The following is a 15,512-nucleotide window of genomic DNA, read 5'->3' as shown; positions in this document are numbered from 1 at the left end:
TTGAAAGGCAAGGAATGTTTATTTATATACTTTATTCATGCATAAAACACCATGGAACTGTGACTGTAACAGGATGCACACCACACATTCGCACTCTGCACATTGCATCTTGACGCCGAGTTAACTTTTTTGTTCTGCTGGTTGAAATGTTAATGAAGTTTCTCTAAATAACTAACAGAGCACCCGTGGAGTCTCATGTGGATCTTACAGTGCTTCAGTCTCAGTTTGTCTACATCAGTGCTGGTTTCATCACCAATCGAGATGTTTCGTAATGATGATTGCACAGACAATGATTGTCGAAGTGTTCTTTTAATTCGTAAAAAATTAACCCTGCTTTCCAGCTAAGTGCAAACTTCATTTTTTGACCCCGTTATTTTGACATACAGCCACAGTGTTTATGAACTCAGCAATTCCTCTTAGGTAAACAAAAGCTACAAAGAAAAGTGAGTCTCTCCTGACTGTCAGTGTAGTTTTCTTTCCATTTTCACACATTGTTGTCACATTAGTAATTTGTTTACTTCTGTTTTCTATTTTTTAGCTTGTCAGGTTTTGTTTATGCCAAACAGAAGCAACCTGGGCTGCATGACAGATTACCCAATTGGCAACAAATAGAGAAATTGATTGATCTGTCTTGGCTTGTATCAAGCTTTGCCTCTTTATGAACACTCACAAAGCCAAAGATAGCAGACAAGGATACTGTTTTCTGTGATTGGAGAAGGACGTGTTTTTTTTCGACAGCCATGGAAATATCAGGACTTTTTCTCCAGTCCCCCTTTTCTGTCTTTATATTTGGGGCTCTGTTGTGGCTGCTGCTCCTCTACCTTGTTTCCTCCTCCAGTGGTCGCCCAGAGGACAACAGGAAGGAGCCGCCTGGACCAAAGCCACTTCCAATTCTTGGGAACCTTCTGCAGCTCGACTACAAGATACCCTACAACACACTAGTGGAGGTGAGATGGAGGCTGTAAGAGCTGTTTTTGCATGATTGTTGTCTCAATCTCTTTGGCAAGTCTTTTCTGTTTTCTCCTGCTTGTGAAAGAATACTTTATCTATAATTTATGAATACATCCCCCTAGCTTTCCAAGGACTATGGATCAGTCTTCACTGTATATTTTGGACTCAATAAAGTGGTGGTCCTAGCGGGATACAAGACAGTGAAAGAGGCGCTTCTCAACTACGCTGAAGAGTTTGGAGACAGAGATCCAATACTCATCATGCATGAATTAAATCAGGGGCATGGTAAGAAGACGTAAAGAAACGTTCATGTTCCTGTTTCTGTGTTGCTTTAACTTTATCTTTTAAAAATCTCCATCTTATTTGTTTAATAACTTCTATTAAGGTATTCTGTGGTCGAATGGAGATTCTTGGAAAGAGATGAGGAGGTTTGCTTTGACAAACCTGAAAGACTTCGGTATGGGCAAGAGGGCCATCGAGGACAAAATCATAGAGGAATGTGAGCATCTCATTGAGCTGTTTTTCAAATATAAAGGTATAAGTCTTCTTGTTTTAAGCTACAATATGAGCAACATTAGCTAAAAAAAGAAAAAGAAAAGAAATGAACGATTGTTTTTTTGTTTCCGTGCTGTAGGAGAAGCTTTTGATTTGACCCAGCCGGTGTACTATCCGGTCTCTAACATTATCTGCTCCATGGTCTACGGCTGCAGATTTGAGTATGACAGTCCAGTCTTTAAATCCCTGTTAGATCGCATATACAGACGCGGTCCACTTCTCGGCTCTACTTCAATGAAGGTAAGGTATCATGCTTTTTTTGTGAGACTTTTATAAGACTCAAAACTATTTAACAACCAGTATAAAATAAGTAATACATTCAAATTGTTGTTCATTTCAGGTGTACAACCTGTTCCCATGGTTTTGCAAATGGATTACCAACAGGAAGGAGTTTATGAAATTGGGGGACGCCACCAGGAAGCAGAACATGAAGTTGTTCAGTGAGTTAAAAGAGACCCTCACTCCAGAGAGGTGCAGAGGCTTTGTGGACGCCTTCATGGTCCAAAAACAAAATCTCGAGGTGAGAAAACATATCTAATAAAAACCAGATGTGGGCAAGTCTTGAGTAATTTTTTTTCAACGTGACTGTTCATTTAAAAATGTATTATTATTATTATTATTATTATTATTATTATTATTATTATTATTACTATTATTATTATTATTGTCGTTTTACTTACGATAAAAAAATATTATCAACCTGAATTCACTTTCTCAATGGGACCAACGTGGTTAAATAAAGGTTCAATAAAAAAATAAAATAAAATTCACCATCTCAAGTCAGCTGACCTTAATTCCTCCCAGCTCTTGAAGAGATGAGACTGCCGACCATCTTGTTATCCCTTTTTTTCTACTGACATCGTGTAATGTTGGCCATGGAGAAGAGAGAAAGAAAGTCCCAATTTGTACTCCGACTCTCATTGACTGTGGTAGTCGAGAAGCAATGAATGAAAGATGGTGTCCTGCCTCGTGGGTGGACAACAGGAAAGGGGAGGTGATACATCAGAGGAGTTTTGCCTTGTTTGTTTATCAAGCCAACCACAAACTGCCACCGACAAAAATATTGAGCTGAATGTTCGCTACAAGTGGTTTTCCATGCTCTTAAAAACCAACACATCCAGCAACTTACATGTTGGAAATAACTGATGAGTCTTTCCCTCCAGGAGTCTGGGATTACCAACAGCCACTTCCACAAAGACAACCTTTTGATGACAGTCATGAATCTTTTTTCTGCCGGCACTGACACAACTGCAACAACGATAAGATGGGGACTTCTGTTTATGGCCAAATATCCCGAAATCCAGGGTAAGGAACGACGGAAAACCACAACTTTTACAGAAACAAATACAGTCTTTAAGACTCAAACCCCTTTACAATTGTTACCCCATTCCTTCAGTTTCAAGTTCCCCTTTGCTCCTTGGAACTAAGTTACAAGGGGTAGTGGTGAAATCTCCCAATGAAATGGGAAGACCCTTCAATCCCTTTACACCTTACTAATGTTCTCAGTTTGGAGTGTTCCTCTCAAGACTTTCCTTTTAAAGGGCCATTCCAACAAGACAAACATAGTAGTTGGGCCGAGGAGGTAAATGCAAGGTGTTTATTGAGGCTAAGCCTTGATCACACAATGTGCAGAATTTGCCTTTAAAGAAACGGTGTCTGCTCATCCTCCAGACCAGGTCCAAGACGAGCTGAGTCAAGTTATAGGAAGTCGTCAAGTACAGGTGGACGACAAGAAGAGCCTTCCATTCACCTACGCTGTCATCCACGAGACACAGAGATTGGCCAACGTTGCCCCCATCGGCATCCCTCACAGAACGAGCCAAGATGTAACCTTCCAGGGTCACTTCATTAAGAAGGTCTGACTGAATACAACAGCTAATATGGCCTCCGTACTCCTGTTAAGGTTGTTGCATAATCTATTTTCATGTTTGTGTCGTCTGCAGGGGACCACAGTATATCCTCTCTTGGCTTCTGTCCTGTTTGATGAGAGTGAGTGGGAAAGCCCACACGCCTTTAATCCCGCCCACTTCCTCACCAAAGATGGAAAGTTCGTCAAGCGAGCCGCCTTCATGCCTTTCTCTGCAGGTAGCAGGTCTTGCCTGGGAGAGAGTCTGGCACGGATGGAGCTCTTCATCTTCTTCACTACCCTACTGCAACACTTCCGTTTCACTCCTCCTCCTGGAGTTTCAGAGGAAGAAATGGATCTGACGCCTCGGTTGCTCCTCCTCTGTGAGCCCCCAGCTCATAAACTGTGCGCTGTCCCTCGAATGTAAGGCAGTGGAAGAGAACCTCGCAGCAAGAAGACAGTACAGACTTTACACAGTACAACACAGAGGTCTTGAATTTCAGGGACCCGCACAGGAAATGAGCATGAGCCACAAATGAGGAAGTGCAGTACTCACTGGATAATACATCTGTCCAAATCAACCAGAGGGGAAAAAAGTGCAGATCCACATATTAGGGGTGGGACTTGATTAAAAATGTTAACTAATTAACTCAGGGCTTTCTAATTAATTAATCGAAATTAATCGCATTTTAAGTGCAAGGGTAGTAGACGACATATGACATCTTGCTGGGCGACAGACGAGATGTCACACACACACACACACACACACACACACATTCGATAGCACTTGGCTGTGTTACTGTGGCCACAGACAAACACTAACCCTCACCTGAGAAATCGCAGGTGAACAGCCTTGAGGCTTTTTAGACTTCCAGCCAGCTGGCTAACTGTAATGATTATTTTTTCTTCATTTATTTTTTGATTGTGTTTGCTTTAATTTAGAGACAGGTCAGTCAGAAAACCAAAGAGAGAGAGAGAGAGAGAGAGAGAGAGAGAGAGAGAGGAGTCACAGGTCTGATTCAAACCTGAGCCTCCCGCTTTGAGGAGTACAGCCTATGCACACACACTAACCACTAACCTACCAGTGTACCCATTATGATGACTCTTATCAGTAAATTTTCAGTTTAACCGCGGTATTCTGCAAAAGATGCTTCTTTAACAAACATGTTTTTGTTTTCTTGTGTGCTGTGTCTGAGCAGTGGATTCCATTCATGTATGTTGCTGCTGCTGGGACCACGTGATCCAGGAAGCAAGACCAGTAAACGTGATCGTCTTTAAATGTTGCTCGTGTCTTTTCTGGTTTGAAAAGAATGAGGAAGTTTCAAAGTTTGTTGCGCTGATGGGAGCTACAGGAAATGTAATGCAAGCGCTGTGAGTCAACAAGCCGGAACATGAAACTGTCTCTTTTGTCATTTCTTAAAACCACAACACAAGACACGTGAGAGATTTGCACATCTTTAACGTGGATGGAAAAAAGCTGGACTCCAATGGAGCATGGACCTCGTAAAAGTCAAGGGTAAAAAAAAAAAAAAAAAAACAGGTATTAATGGCACAGGAAATTACAACAGGAAACATATCAAATGCAAAAAAAGCAATGACATGGAAACAAAGTGACTCTGTAAGAGAGCTTAATAAACCAGAGTGTCGTCTGCGAATCGAGATTGTTGTCATGTGTGACTAAACCGACAAACAAAGCGAGTCCAACAAAACTGTACAAAACAATTCAATGTGCCGTATTAACACTGAATGGGTTTAAATGCAGGAAACGAACATTGATCGTGTTAGTTCGAGTGAAACTGGACTTTTAAAAAAAAGCATGTCAACATGTTAGATATTTCACAAATTTCTCAAAGACGGACCAACACACGGAGACACGTCTCAATTAGACCCAAACTACTTGACAGTTTGATGTGCTAGCCTTTAACCCAGAAGGCGACTAGCACAGTGGATCCCAAAGAGGAGGGTAAGGAGCTGATTCCTTCCAAAAAAAACCATCTTCATAATGTAACATTGCACATCTCCTCCATTATTGCACAAAAAAAAAAAAAAAAAGATTACATGTGTTCTGCTTCTACCATTTCTGTTTGGGCTGGTGTGTTTTAAACACCTTCAGGGACAATGGGGGTCGGCAGTCCTTGTTTTGGGGGTCGTGGGCTGAAAGGTTTGAGAATCCCTGGACTCGCATAAACACATACAGTAACATAGTATTTTAGCATACATCACAAAACATGCAATATATTTATCTGTACAGTGATTTCACACATAGCTTTTATATTTGCACCTGACTTTGTAAATACTCAATGCTGCTTTCTTATCCTGCACTACAAACAGCCAATGCAACGAAATGTTATTCTTATCTGCACTGTAAAGTTCAAGTTTAAATGACATTAAAGAACGTATAATAGCAGAAGTGGTGTTCTCGCCTGCCTTCATAATCACTATAAGCACAAGGGATAGCAATCATCACATTTGTTCCAGAAGTGAAGTGAAGTGTATGTACAAAAAAAGACATGTTTTCACAGTTTTACATACCACCACAGCTTTGCTTCTTGCTAACTTGTTAGCATGGTTAAATAAAGAAAGGTTGAATAGTAACCACCAATCGCAGTACACTGTAAATATGAGAAATCAATTATTTCCCAGTGCTTGTATACTGGGAGGAAACGTAAAGCCTGAGGCTCTAATCCAACAGTCCACTCCTTAACATGCAGAATACACGACGTGGGAAGTGTTTCCTGTGAGTTATCTTAGGTTGCTGTACACATTGCTGGGATCGTCGTCCGCCCCGTTCCTCATCGAAGACTTGACTGTAGAATACGTCACCTCCTCTTCGTTTCCTGCCTGAATTTAAAAAAAAAAAGAAAAAAAAAAGGATATTTTGAAATAATTGTCACGATTACAAAAATAGCTGCATGACTGTATATATTTTGTGGTGTGGAGCCTGTTCTTGTTTTTCTGGTAAGTCATTGGCTTAAATTTGCTTCATCACAGTTAATAAAAAAAGAACGAAAAAAAACAGGAACTTGGAATGGAAAGACTTTCAGTCCTCCGCCACTTTTATCAAAACACATAATCCGCAATCACAGAACCCAACACTGGTTTACTTCAGCTGAATGAACCTGAGAGATAAACTCTTGAGTTCAACTTGTGTTATGTTTTCCAAAATAATATCATCATGCAAAATTGCAAAAAAATTCAACAATAAGTTTTGTGACTTAAGATTGAAAAACATGTTCATTGAAGAAGTAAAAAAAGAGAGAATACAGACATCTCAAGTCTCTCACCTTTCTCTGAAAAGACTTCTGTTTACTGTGGTCGACAGTGACGTAGGTCAGATCACTCTCCGGCTCATCCTGACAGAAAACAACACAAAGGTTAACAGAATGCATCAGCGAGGAGGAAGTGACATTGATGAATGCTGAGCTCTTCTAAAAGTATTTCTCCAACACAGAGCACTGTGAGTGCAGTGACAAGAACATGATGACGAGGGCATGTTTGTGCTAATGCTAAATGCTGAACTGTGTTCAATTAGAAGAGGAAATAAGAGACGCTTAGCACAACAAACAAAGTCAGAGGACAGTTTGTGATTTCTACGATTTCTCAACTTTCAACTCATTCTCAACAAGTTGTAAAACCAGAAATGTTTGAAGATGAATCCAGATAAGCTAGCTATCTAGCTATCTAGCTATCTAGCTAGCTAGCTAGCTAGATAGATAGATAGATAGATAGATAGATAGATACTTTATTGATCCCAAGGAAAATTCAAGGCATCCAGTAGCAGTATACAGACAGGCAGGACACAAGACATTAGTTACAATACACACCCGCTGTCCCCCCTCCCTGAAGATCCTGATTCAGATTTTTTTTTTGCTTGATCAGTGACGTAATTTTGCAATTGATATAAATAAAATGTAGTGCAAGTAGATTGAAGTCAATTAAAGAGTATTTAAATGTCAGACGAGGAGCTCAGTTGCAATTTCTCAGTGATTGTTTCAAAGAAAAACATTTACTCACAGGTTTTTGTTGGCTTGGTGTCTGAACATCTGAGAGAAAAAAAAGATTTAGAAACGATTTAATCGTCAAATATCAACAACTAAACATCAGATTTTGAATTGGAATGGACATTTCAGTCATATTGAAGCTGGAAAAATAAACTTCCAGTCATTTTTAAATAAATAAAGGTAAACTTATGTTTCAAAAACTGGGCTCAATGTGCTAATTTTATAGTTGATAGAAGCTGTGCCAAAGGTCAGGGTTCCTTATGTATTGAATTAATCATATATTTTTTCTCATCACAAATCGTAGCATAGCATCAATCATAGCATAGACTATTACACATATTCTGGCATATATAACAAATTATAGCAAAGCAAACAAAAGCATAACATATGCTTTATTTAATAGCATAGAAAAACATGTCATCAGCATAAACTAGCATCATACATTATGTAACATAACGTAGCATAGCATATAAAATAGCATAGCATATTATAGCTTGGTGTAGCATAGCAAAGCAGATCATAGCATAGCATATAGCCTCTACTTTGTATTATAGTACAGAACAGTCTTGCTTATTTTTCCATAGCATAGCATATGCTAGCAGGTCATATAATAACTAGTTATAGCTTAGCTTAGCATAGGATTTGTTTGCATCACTGACCTTTGGTTACTTTGGATCTCTTCTTGTGTTTGATGAGAACAGCAGCCATGACAACCAGCAGAAACACCACAGCGACCAACACACCGACGATGATGAAGATTTCAGTTAAACCAAGAGGAGAACCAAGATCAGGAGTAGAATCAGGATCTGTGATCAGAGGATTGAGTTTTAATTAAAACATGTACAATAAACTTGTTTTCTCAAAATACACGATCTAAAGCATACTGATTAAAATCCATTTACAGAATATTTGAAGGTGTTTTGGGTCATATTTGGATTTTCTTTTTGGTCTAAATGGACTCACTGATCCTACGTGGTCCTACCTGTGAGGACAGGTGTGTAGGCCATCTGTATCCTCACTTCATCCTTCTGAACAAACTGGCAGGTGAACTTCCTGTTGTCTCCACTCTGACGCTTCAGATGAGAGACACAGTCTGCAGCTCTGGTAAACTTTAGGACACCTTCAGTAACTTCAGTTCCTGTCTCGTTCACCCAGCGGAGGCCGTTTGATTGACAAGGGCGGCGATCATTGTATCTCAACAGAGAGCACTCCAGTGTGACTTCACTGTTCCTTATTTGATCAGAGTCGCCTGGGAGCTGAGAGACTGAAAGAAACAAATCAATAAATCAGACATCAATATCAGTGACACCTGCTGAGAAGTTGTCAATTGTCAAATTTCAATTTATCTTTGTGGATTTTGAACAAAATGTTAATGACTTGAGTGGAGAGAAGATCTTTAAAGGGATACTTCACCCATTTAAATGAAGCTGTGTATCATTAGAAACATGGTAGTAGTGTTGAATGGTCGTGAAACCAGCCCTCATTTTGCCCTGAGACGAGAAAAATGTGTTTTTCTTTGTTTGAAAGTTTTCTTCATGTGATGCAATATGACGCTTTTTGCATCATATGAAGAAAACTTTCAAACAAAAACACATTTTTCTTGTCTCAGGGTAAAATGAGGGTTGGACTCACGACCATTCAACACTACTACCATGTTTCTAATGATACACAGCTTCATGCAAATGGGTGAAGTATCCCTTTAAGTGGAGTCTCAAAGAACCAAACCAGGAATGAAATGTTCAAAATAAAAGAGTCGCTGAAGCTGAGAGACTGAGAGAAAGAAGCCATACCTCACTTAAAAAAGTTATCATCTTTGATGTCAGCACCTTCCTTTAAATACCCTGATTTGAGTAAAGTCATCTTCAGCCCTTTAAAAACACAATCTAGATCTTCCTGTTTGTTCTGACTTTATGATTCATTTTCTGTTTAAAGGATTTTAAAAAAGTAGACTTGAAGGCAGGGTTGGTCATTTGATGAAACTAGCATGATTTTGAAAGTGGCAAACATTGCTCAGTCAACTACCAACCCAGCATGGACTGCAAATGTGTTAGATATGGACCCTTTCCATGCTAATAACCAAGACTCCCTGAGTATAGAATCTACAGTCTTATGTAAAGAAAGATAATACATGATGAAATTAAGCTCAATGTAATATTCATTCACCATTAACTCAACATGAATGCTGGTACATGTGTCAGAGAGATGTCTGTATAATTATCAACTATAAATATTTGATAGTGCTTCGGCTGTATGCATGTAAACTATCAATTATGACTCCTAAATGACCCCATAAAGACAGAATTCAACTTCTTCCAAAAAGGAAGGAAGGAAAGGATGCTTTCCCTCGGGTTGAGGTGATTCTTAAAGGGACCCTTATCTTCCATAATTACTTAATACATGAACTCGTCAGCTATCACTGCAAATCATTTCCACATGATTATAAATTTCAAAATGACTCTCAACAGCAAATCTTTTTTCCATTTTCCAAATTCTTGTAGGACTCTATAAGGGGGATAATTATAAGAAGGGAGAAGTTAAAATCCATGTTTTTAAAATAGTTCATCCAGATCTTAACTATCCAAACAATGTGTTCGCACCGCAGGATAAAACACAGTGAGACAGCAGCTGATGAGTTCTTAGGTTGAGTAAAATGTATTATTTCATCCAGAAAAAACAACATGACAAAAATGATCTAGATAATCATAGAAAGAAGAACTACCTGTCAAAACACTGAGATACACATCGACAAAATCATCATTAGTGCCATCCATCCGACAAATGTAGCGACCAACATCCTCAGCAGTGATGCGTCTAATGGACAAAGAGCAGTCTGAGCCCAAAGTCAGCCTGGCAGCTCGAGGTGACGTCTTTTCAATCTTTCCTCTCTTTGCCTCAGCAACAGTCTTTGATGAATCTCTGTTATAAAGCCATGTCATCCCGGAGCACGGTTCAGGTCTATTTTGTTTTCCACAGGGCAGAGAGACATCTTCATCAGGTCTGTAGAAATGATGCAGCTTTTCTTGACTGTTGCCCACTGGAAAACAAAAAGGAGAACAGTGACAATTAAATAAGGAGACTCATGGTCAGCAGCCGCCATGCTTTCAGTCAACCTAGATAGATAGATAGATAGATACTTTATTGATCCCGAGGGAAATTCAAGGCATCCAGTAGCAGTATACAGACAGGCAGGACACAAGACATTAGTTACAATACACACCCGCTGTCCCCCCTCCCCTCTGTATACAATAATCCCCCAAACAAGATTTAGCAGCCCCCTATGTGACTAAGAGTGAACATAATTATATGTTAGACCTGTGCAGTTAGCATTAGCAATTAGACTTAAAACTTATATAGCATAATGTACATAACCTGTGAGGAGAGAAAAACATGTGTTGGTTAAGAGAGACCTAACGACGGGCTGAGAGCTGGAGCGTTTTTTAAGTCTCTTGATGAACTCTTACATGGTGCCCACCTGTCGATCAGGTCAGCTACATTAACTATGGATATCACGTTCAGAAAAGCAAAAGGGCTGAGTTACAAAACAAATCTCCCCCTCTACAGTGAAAACAGTAACGAGTCAGATCTGCACCATGCTGCATTGGTCCTGTGTTTTGCTGCTTGGACGTCACTAACATGGAACCGCCCACCTGACGGGTAAGAAAGGCTCCCTGCCACTACATGTTACAGAGAAGTTATCAGTCTCAGTCGACACCTTTGTGTTATGACCGGTTTTATTTTGAAATAACAGACAGTTGTTGATGAACGTGATACTAAATGATGAGCAGCAAGCACAGGCACTTCCCCATTTTCTCAAGACCGGAGGTTTCCACTCGATTATAACAAACCTTTTTGGACGTTTAGTGTGAACTTAAAAATATGATTGTTGGTTAGAATTGGCTTTTGGTAGTTGTAGTTTTGATGTGTGTGCTCTCAACCAGGAAGCTGATGTTCACTTGTTTGTGAATCTGTTGGTTCAGAGCTGACATCATCATAATGAGTGGTTGCATGCTTCTAGCTACTTCCTGTTTAAGATGTCCCACCCATTTTAAACAAACATAAGACAGTGTCGAGAAGTTAATCTGTAAGAGCAGAAATATTAACAATTACATATATTTTGTTCAATATGTAAAAATGGTTTTATAAATATTGGATAATTCTAATAATAATTAATAATAATTGTTTGTCACACTCTTTGAATATTGTTGTTTTTTCAATACAGTAGTCTCAGTGTCTATTAACAATGTTCAAACTTTTTTCAAAGATAATCACCAGTTTCACAGTAACAAGATCCTTCTTATCCTTAATCACTGTGGAGGAACATGAATATTTAAAATATCTCGACTCAGGAGACTTTTTGAACCACAGCAGTAATGGAGATTACAAAGTGTTTATATTTCCTTAATCTGCTTATTTCTGATTACATGTGAGAATCTCTCTCTTACCCTTCTGACAAGACTTTTCCCCAACTTTTAAAGACATAAAAAATTCTTGTTTAGGAGTGCGCTGTTTGTCAAGCGGTTAGGTCATGTAGACGTAAAAGCACATAAATAGATCAGAAGAAAAGAGGCTCGACTCTGGTCGTAATATTTCCCACGAGTCTCGAAAAGATCACGATAAGTCAAAGTATAAGACGTGTTTAAAAAGAAAAGAGCTTTACCTTCAAACAGAAGAGCAAAAACAAAGACGAGTTCCAGTCGAGCCATTCTCTGTCCGTTCTCCGTCAGCACTCGTCTGCTCTGACTTTAAACCCACACTGATCTGATGTTTGACATACGCTTCAGCTTCCTCTTTGTGGTTAAACGTCTGTGTGAAAATAACTTTTAAAAAAAACCAAACTGCCTTTCCTCCTATCGAGCGTGTAGCAAGGCCCCCAAGCTTTCATCATCACCTTATTCCTTTCAACAGACTTCATATACATATAGTTCTACAGACCGACGTTGCGTCAGGTGAAGAGTAAACAAAGACGAACCAATAATGAGCATTAAACTTCCTTTTATGGTGAAGATATTAAACATAAACTCAACAATGTTTTAAACAAGTGATAATTAATGCATCTCAGTGTGATCTATTTATCTCACAGCTCAGACTCATGGAAATGTTGTTGTTTCCATTCACTCCCCTTTTTTGATTGTATGTAATCAAAAGAGGAAGTGACATGTTTGGTAAGACGCTCCATTCGGCCGCCCAACCTGTTGGCAAATATTAACAAGAAACATGAACCACAGCTGCAATTGGTGATGCAATCTTTGTTTTTGATAAACTATCAGCAGTGTGAGAGAGAAGTGATCCACTTAGTCTCCAGAGCTTTTTTTTTTTTTTGAGTAGAGACAGTTCAGTTATTCTCTCTAATGGCCAGCAGGTGGCGACTCCACCGTTTGATTGCATCGACATCCTTGAGAGAAAGGACCCGACTTTTTACATGTTTTACAACCAAAGTGAAAAAAAGAAAGTTTTGTGGTTTGTATGTCTTTTCTTGGAATTAAAGATGTAAACGTCGACGTTAAATCTCTTCAGAGCAATGTACCTCAGTGTGGATTTGATGGAACATTATTTATTTGTGTTCATGGCGTCGTTTAACTTTAGACCCTTTTGTGAAGTGTTTTTTCTTGTTACCTCCGAGGCTTCTATTCGTGCATCAATTTACCACAGAACAGATCGAGGGGGAAGTTAAAACATCCGGTTAATTTTCAGAATCAAACACTCTGTTTTGAAGTTTGGGAACAATGACCTTTATGTGTGTTTGTTGCAGTGATTGTAAATGATTTAAATGTTTTTTACACCACATACATCGTATTAAATCTCACGTCAATACGAGTGAATCTGTAATTATTGCAGGAACTCTTCGTTCTTGGTGCTGCAACTTTCTGCGCTCCAAGAACTCAGCCTGTCGCTGTATCTGTGTTATTCAAAGAGTTTTCACACACAAATTCTTCATAAATGTTGAGTTTTCTGTAGAATTTTAACCCTGCTGTTATGTTCATTTGTCAGGAACAGCAATGGCATTCCCGGGTCAATTTGACCCGGTGCATGTTTAATTGTCCAAACGACGTCTAAAACCAAAAAAATCCTGACAAGCAATGTGAATATTTCTTTACTAACTCCATTACTAATTATTCTATCAATATTTAGTGTAATGGTGTTCCTTACCTCTAACAGGTAATGGTTCCATTAGCATAACTACTCGTTTTTCATGTGTGTATCTGTGTTATTCAAAGAGCTTTCACACACACACACAAATTCTTCATAAATGTTGAGTTGACTGCAGAATTTCAAGGCCACTGATGACAAAAAGAAGTTTTACACATAGACAAACAGCAAACGCCTCACTTCCACATGTTTGCATGTGCGGACCAGCATGCACCTGGGCGAGCCTCTGTTTTAAAGCAGCAGATTTTCTCTCTTTTGTTAGCTTGCATTTACAGTACATCATTTTAACTCAAAGCTTGATTAGAAAAATGACTCTGAGGATGCTTGACTTTCTCCTGAAGGAAAGTTGATCTGGAATTGTTGCTCAGTGCACTTCAGCGGCAGGATGGCGTGCGTCTACGTTCTCATAGGTGAGCTCGATGACGTCCTCGTTCTCTGCCTCGTCCACCTGTGAAATAAAAACACAACAAGTGTAAACAGAGCTAACTGCAACAGCGTCCATGGTCTCACATTATCAAACTCAAAGGAATCCTGACATTACATTTTTCAAATCATAGTTTTAAACTCACTTTGTTTCCTTTGTGCAGTGCTTTCATGTAGCCTGGAAATACAAGGATGAAATAGAAGTATTAATGTGTTACACATTATTCATATTAACCATATTATTGTTTCCTCACCTCTGAGACTGAAGACTAAAACTGTGCACACGATCATGAAGACGAGTGATGTAACACGCAGAGCCGTCATGACGTAGCTCAGAGAAGACCAGGCTTCGAAGAATACAAAAAAACACATCAGTACATTCATATCTGCAAAAAGATAAATATCTAGAAAGTTCAACAACTGTGTTTGATGTAGAGAGGACGTTCAGTTGAGTGATGCCTCCAAGAAAGAGGGGAGGTTTTTTTATTTTATTATGATTGAAATATAGTCACATGTAGCTGGTGGATTAGAACCAGGATCAGGAGTAGAACCAGGATCAGGATTAGAACCAGGATCAGAAGTAGAACCAGGATCAGGATTAGAACCAGGATCAGAAGTAGAAACAGGATCAGGATTAGAACCAGGATCAGAAGTAGAAACAGGATCAGAAGTAGAACCAGGATCAGAAGTAGAACCAGGATCAGGATTAGAACCAGGATCAGAAGTAGAACCAGGATTGGGATCTGTGATCAGAGGATAGAGTTTTAATTAAAACATGTACAATAATCTTTGGTCTAAATGGACTCACTGATCCTACGTGGTCCTACCTGAGAGGACAGGTGTGTAGTCCGCCTGTATCTCCACTTTATTATTCTGAACATATTGGCAGGTGAACTTCCTGTTGTCTCCACTCCGACCATTCAAATTCAGATGAGAGACGCAGTCTGTCCTTCTGGGAAACTTTTGGACACCTTCAGTAACTTCAGTTCCTGTCTTGTCCAGCCAGCGGAGGCCGTTTGTTTTGCAAAGGCCGCCATTGTCGTATCTCAACAGAGAGCACTCCAGTGTGACTTCACTGTTCCTTGTTTGATCAGAGTCTGCTGGAAGCTGAGAGACTGAAAGAAAAAAATCAATAAATCAGACATCAATATCAGTGACACCTGCTGAGAAGTTATCGACTCACTCACCCTGTCAAATTTCAATTAATCTTTGTGGATTTTGAACAAAATGTTAATGACTTGAGTCCAGAGAAGATCTTAAAGTGGAGTCTCAAAGAACCAAACCAGGAATGAAATGTTCAAAAGAAACATTTCAAATTCATCAGGAGTTAAAGGAGACATATTAAACCTTTTTTTTTCCACCTTTTCAAACACTCCCCTCTGTGCTCTACATGAAACACCTGTGTTTCTGAGCTTTGGTCCCAATATAACATGAATCAAGCAGCAGAGAAGGTTTGTGACCCTGTAGAAACCAGCTCTCTCAGAACGCTCCGTTTTGGTGTGTGTATCTCTTTAAATGCAATAAGCCCCGCCCCCTGAGTTTTCCCAGCTGATATCACTCCTCTGTAGATTAAATAACAACGGCAGAGC

The 15,512-nt window shown here is 39.3% G+C and overlaps 2 protein-coding genes across 2 annotated transcripts in view; one reads left to right on the top strand and one right to left on the bottom strand.

The window, feature by feature from the left end:
• LOC306835694 (cytochrome P450 2K1-like) overlaps positions 1-3,779 on the top strand; it is a gene marked incomplete at both ends in the record, with an annotated part of 41,197 nt that extends 37,418 nt beyond the window's left edge. Inside the window, 6 exons of the mRNA XM_079362375.1 lie at positions 1,337-1,486; positions 1,586-1,746; positions 1,847-2,026; positions 2,670-2,811; positions 3,178-3,362; positions 3,450-3,779. Coding sequence (XP_079218501.1) covers positions 1,337-1,486; positions 1,586-1,746; positions 1,847-2,026; positions 2,670-2,811; positions 3,178-3,362; positions 3,450-3,779 — 1,148 coding nt within the window. The remainder of the gene's footprint in view (positions 1-1,336; positions 1,487-1,585; positions 1,747-1,846; positions 2,027-2,669; positions 2,812-3,177; positions 3,363-3,449) is intronic.
• Positions 3,780-4,794: 1,015 nt separating this feature from the next.
• Positions 4,795-8,491, bottom strand: LOC306820911 (uncharacterized protein). The gene is made up of 5 exons (XM_079338987.1): positions 8,336-8,491; positions 8,013-8,159; positions 7,367-7,395; positions 6,637-6,705; positions 4,795-6,193 (listed from the first exon to the last, which is right to left on the bottom strand). The coding sequence occupies exons 1-5, from the start codon at positions 8,358-8,360 to the stop codon at positions 6,095-6,097; spliced, it is 369 nt and encodes a 122-aa protein (XP_079195113.1). The 5' UTR covers positions 8,361-8,491; the 3' UTR covers positions 4,795-6,094.
• Between the last annotated feature and the right edge of the window lie 7,021 nt (positions 8,492-15,512).

Source organism: Symphodus melops (assembly GCF_947650265.1).
Source record: "Symphodus melops genome assembly, chromosome: 1".
NCBI lineage: Eukaryota > Metazoa > Chordata > Actinopteri > Labriformes > Labridae > Symphodus > Symphodus melops.
The sequence above is the reverse complement of the archived record's forward strand: the minus strand, read 5'-3'. Positions and strand labels throughout refer to the sequence as shown.

Bases quoted from the DNA above. Each gene is read 5' to 3' on its own strand.
- LOC306820911 (XM_079338987.1), bottom strand. From the start codon at position 8,360: ATGGCCTACACACCTGTCCTCACAG. The intron at 8,160-8,335 runs GTAGGACCACGT...CTCTGATCACAG, and splicing joins CTACACACCTGTCCTCACAG to ATCCTGATTCTACTCCTGAT. The intron at 6,706-7,366 runs GTGAGTAAATGT...GTTTTCTGTCAG, and splicing joins CACCAAGCCAACAAAAACCT to GATGAGCCGGAGAGTGATCT.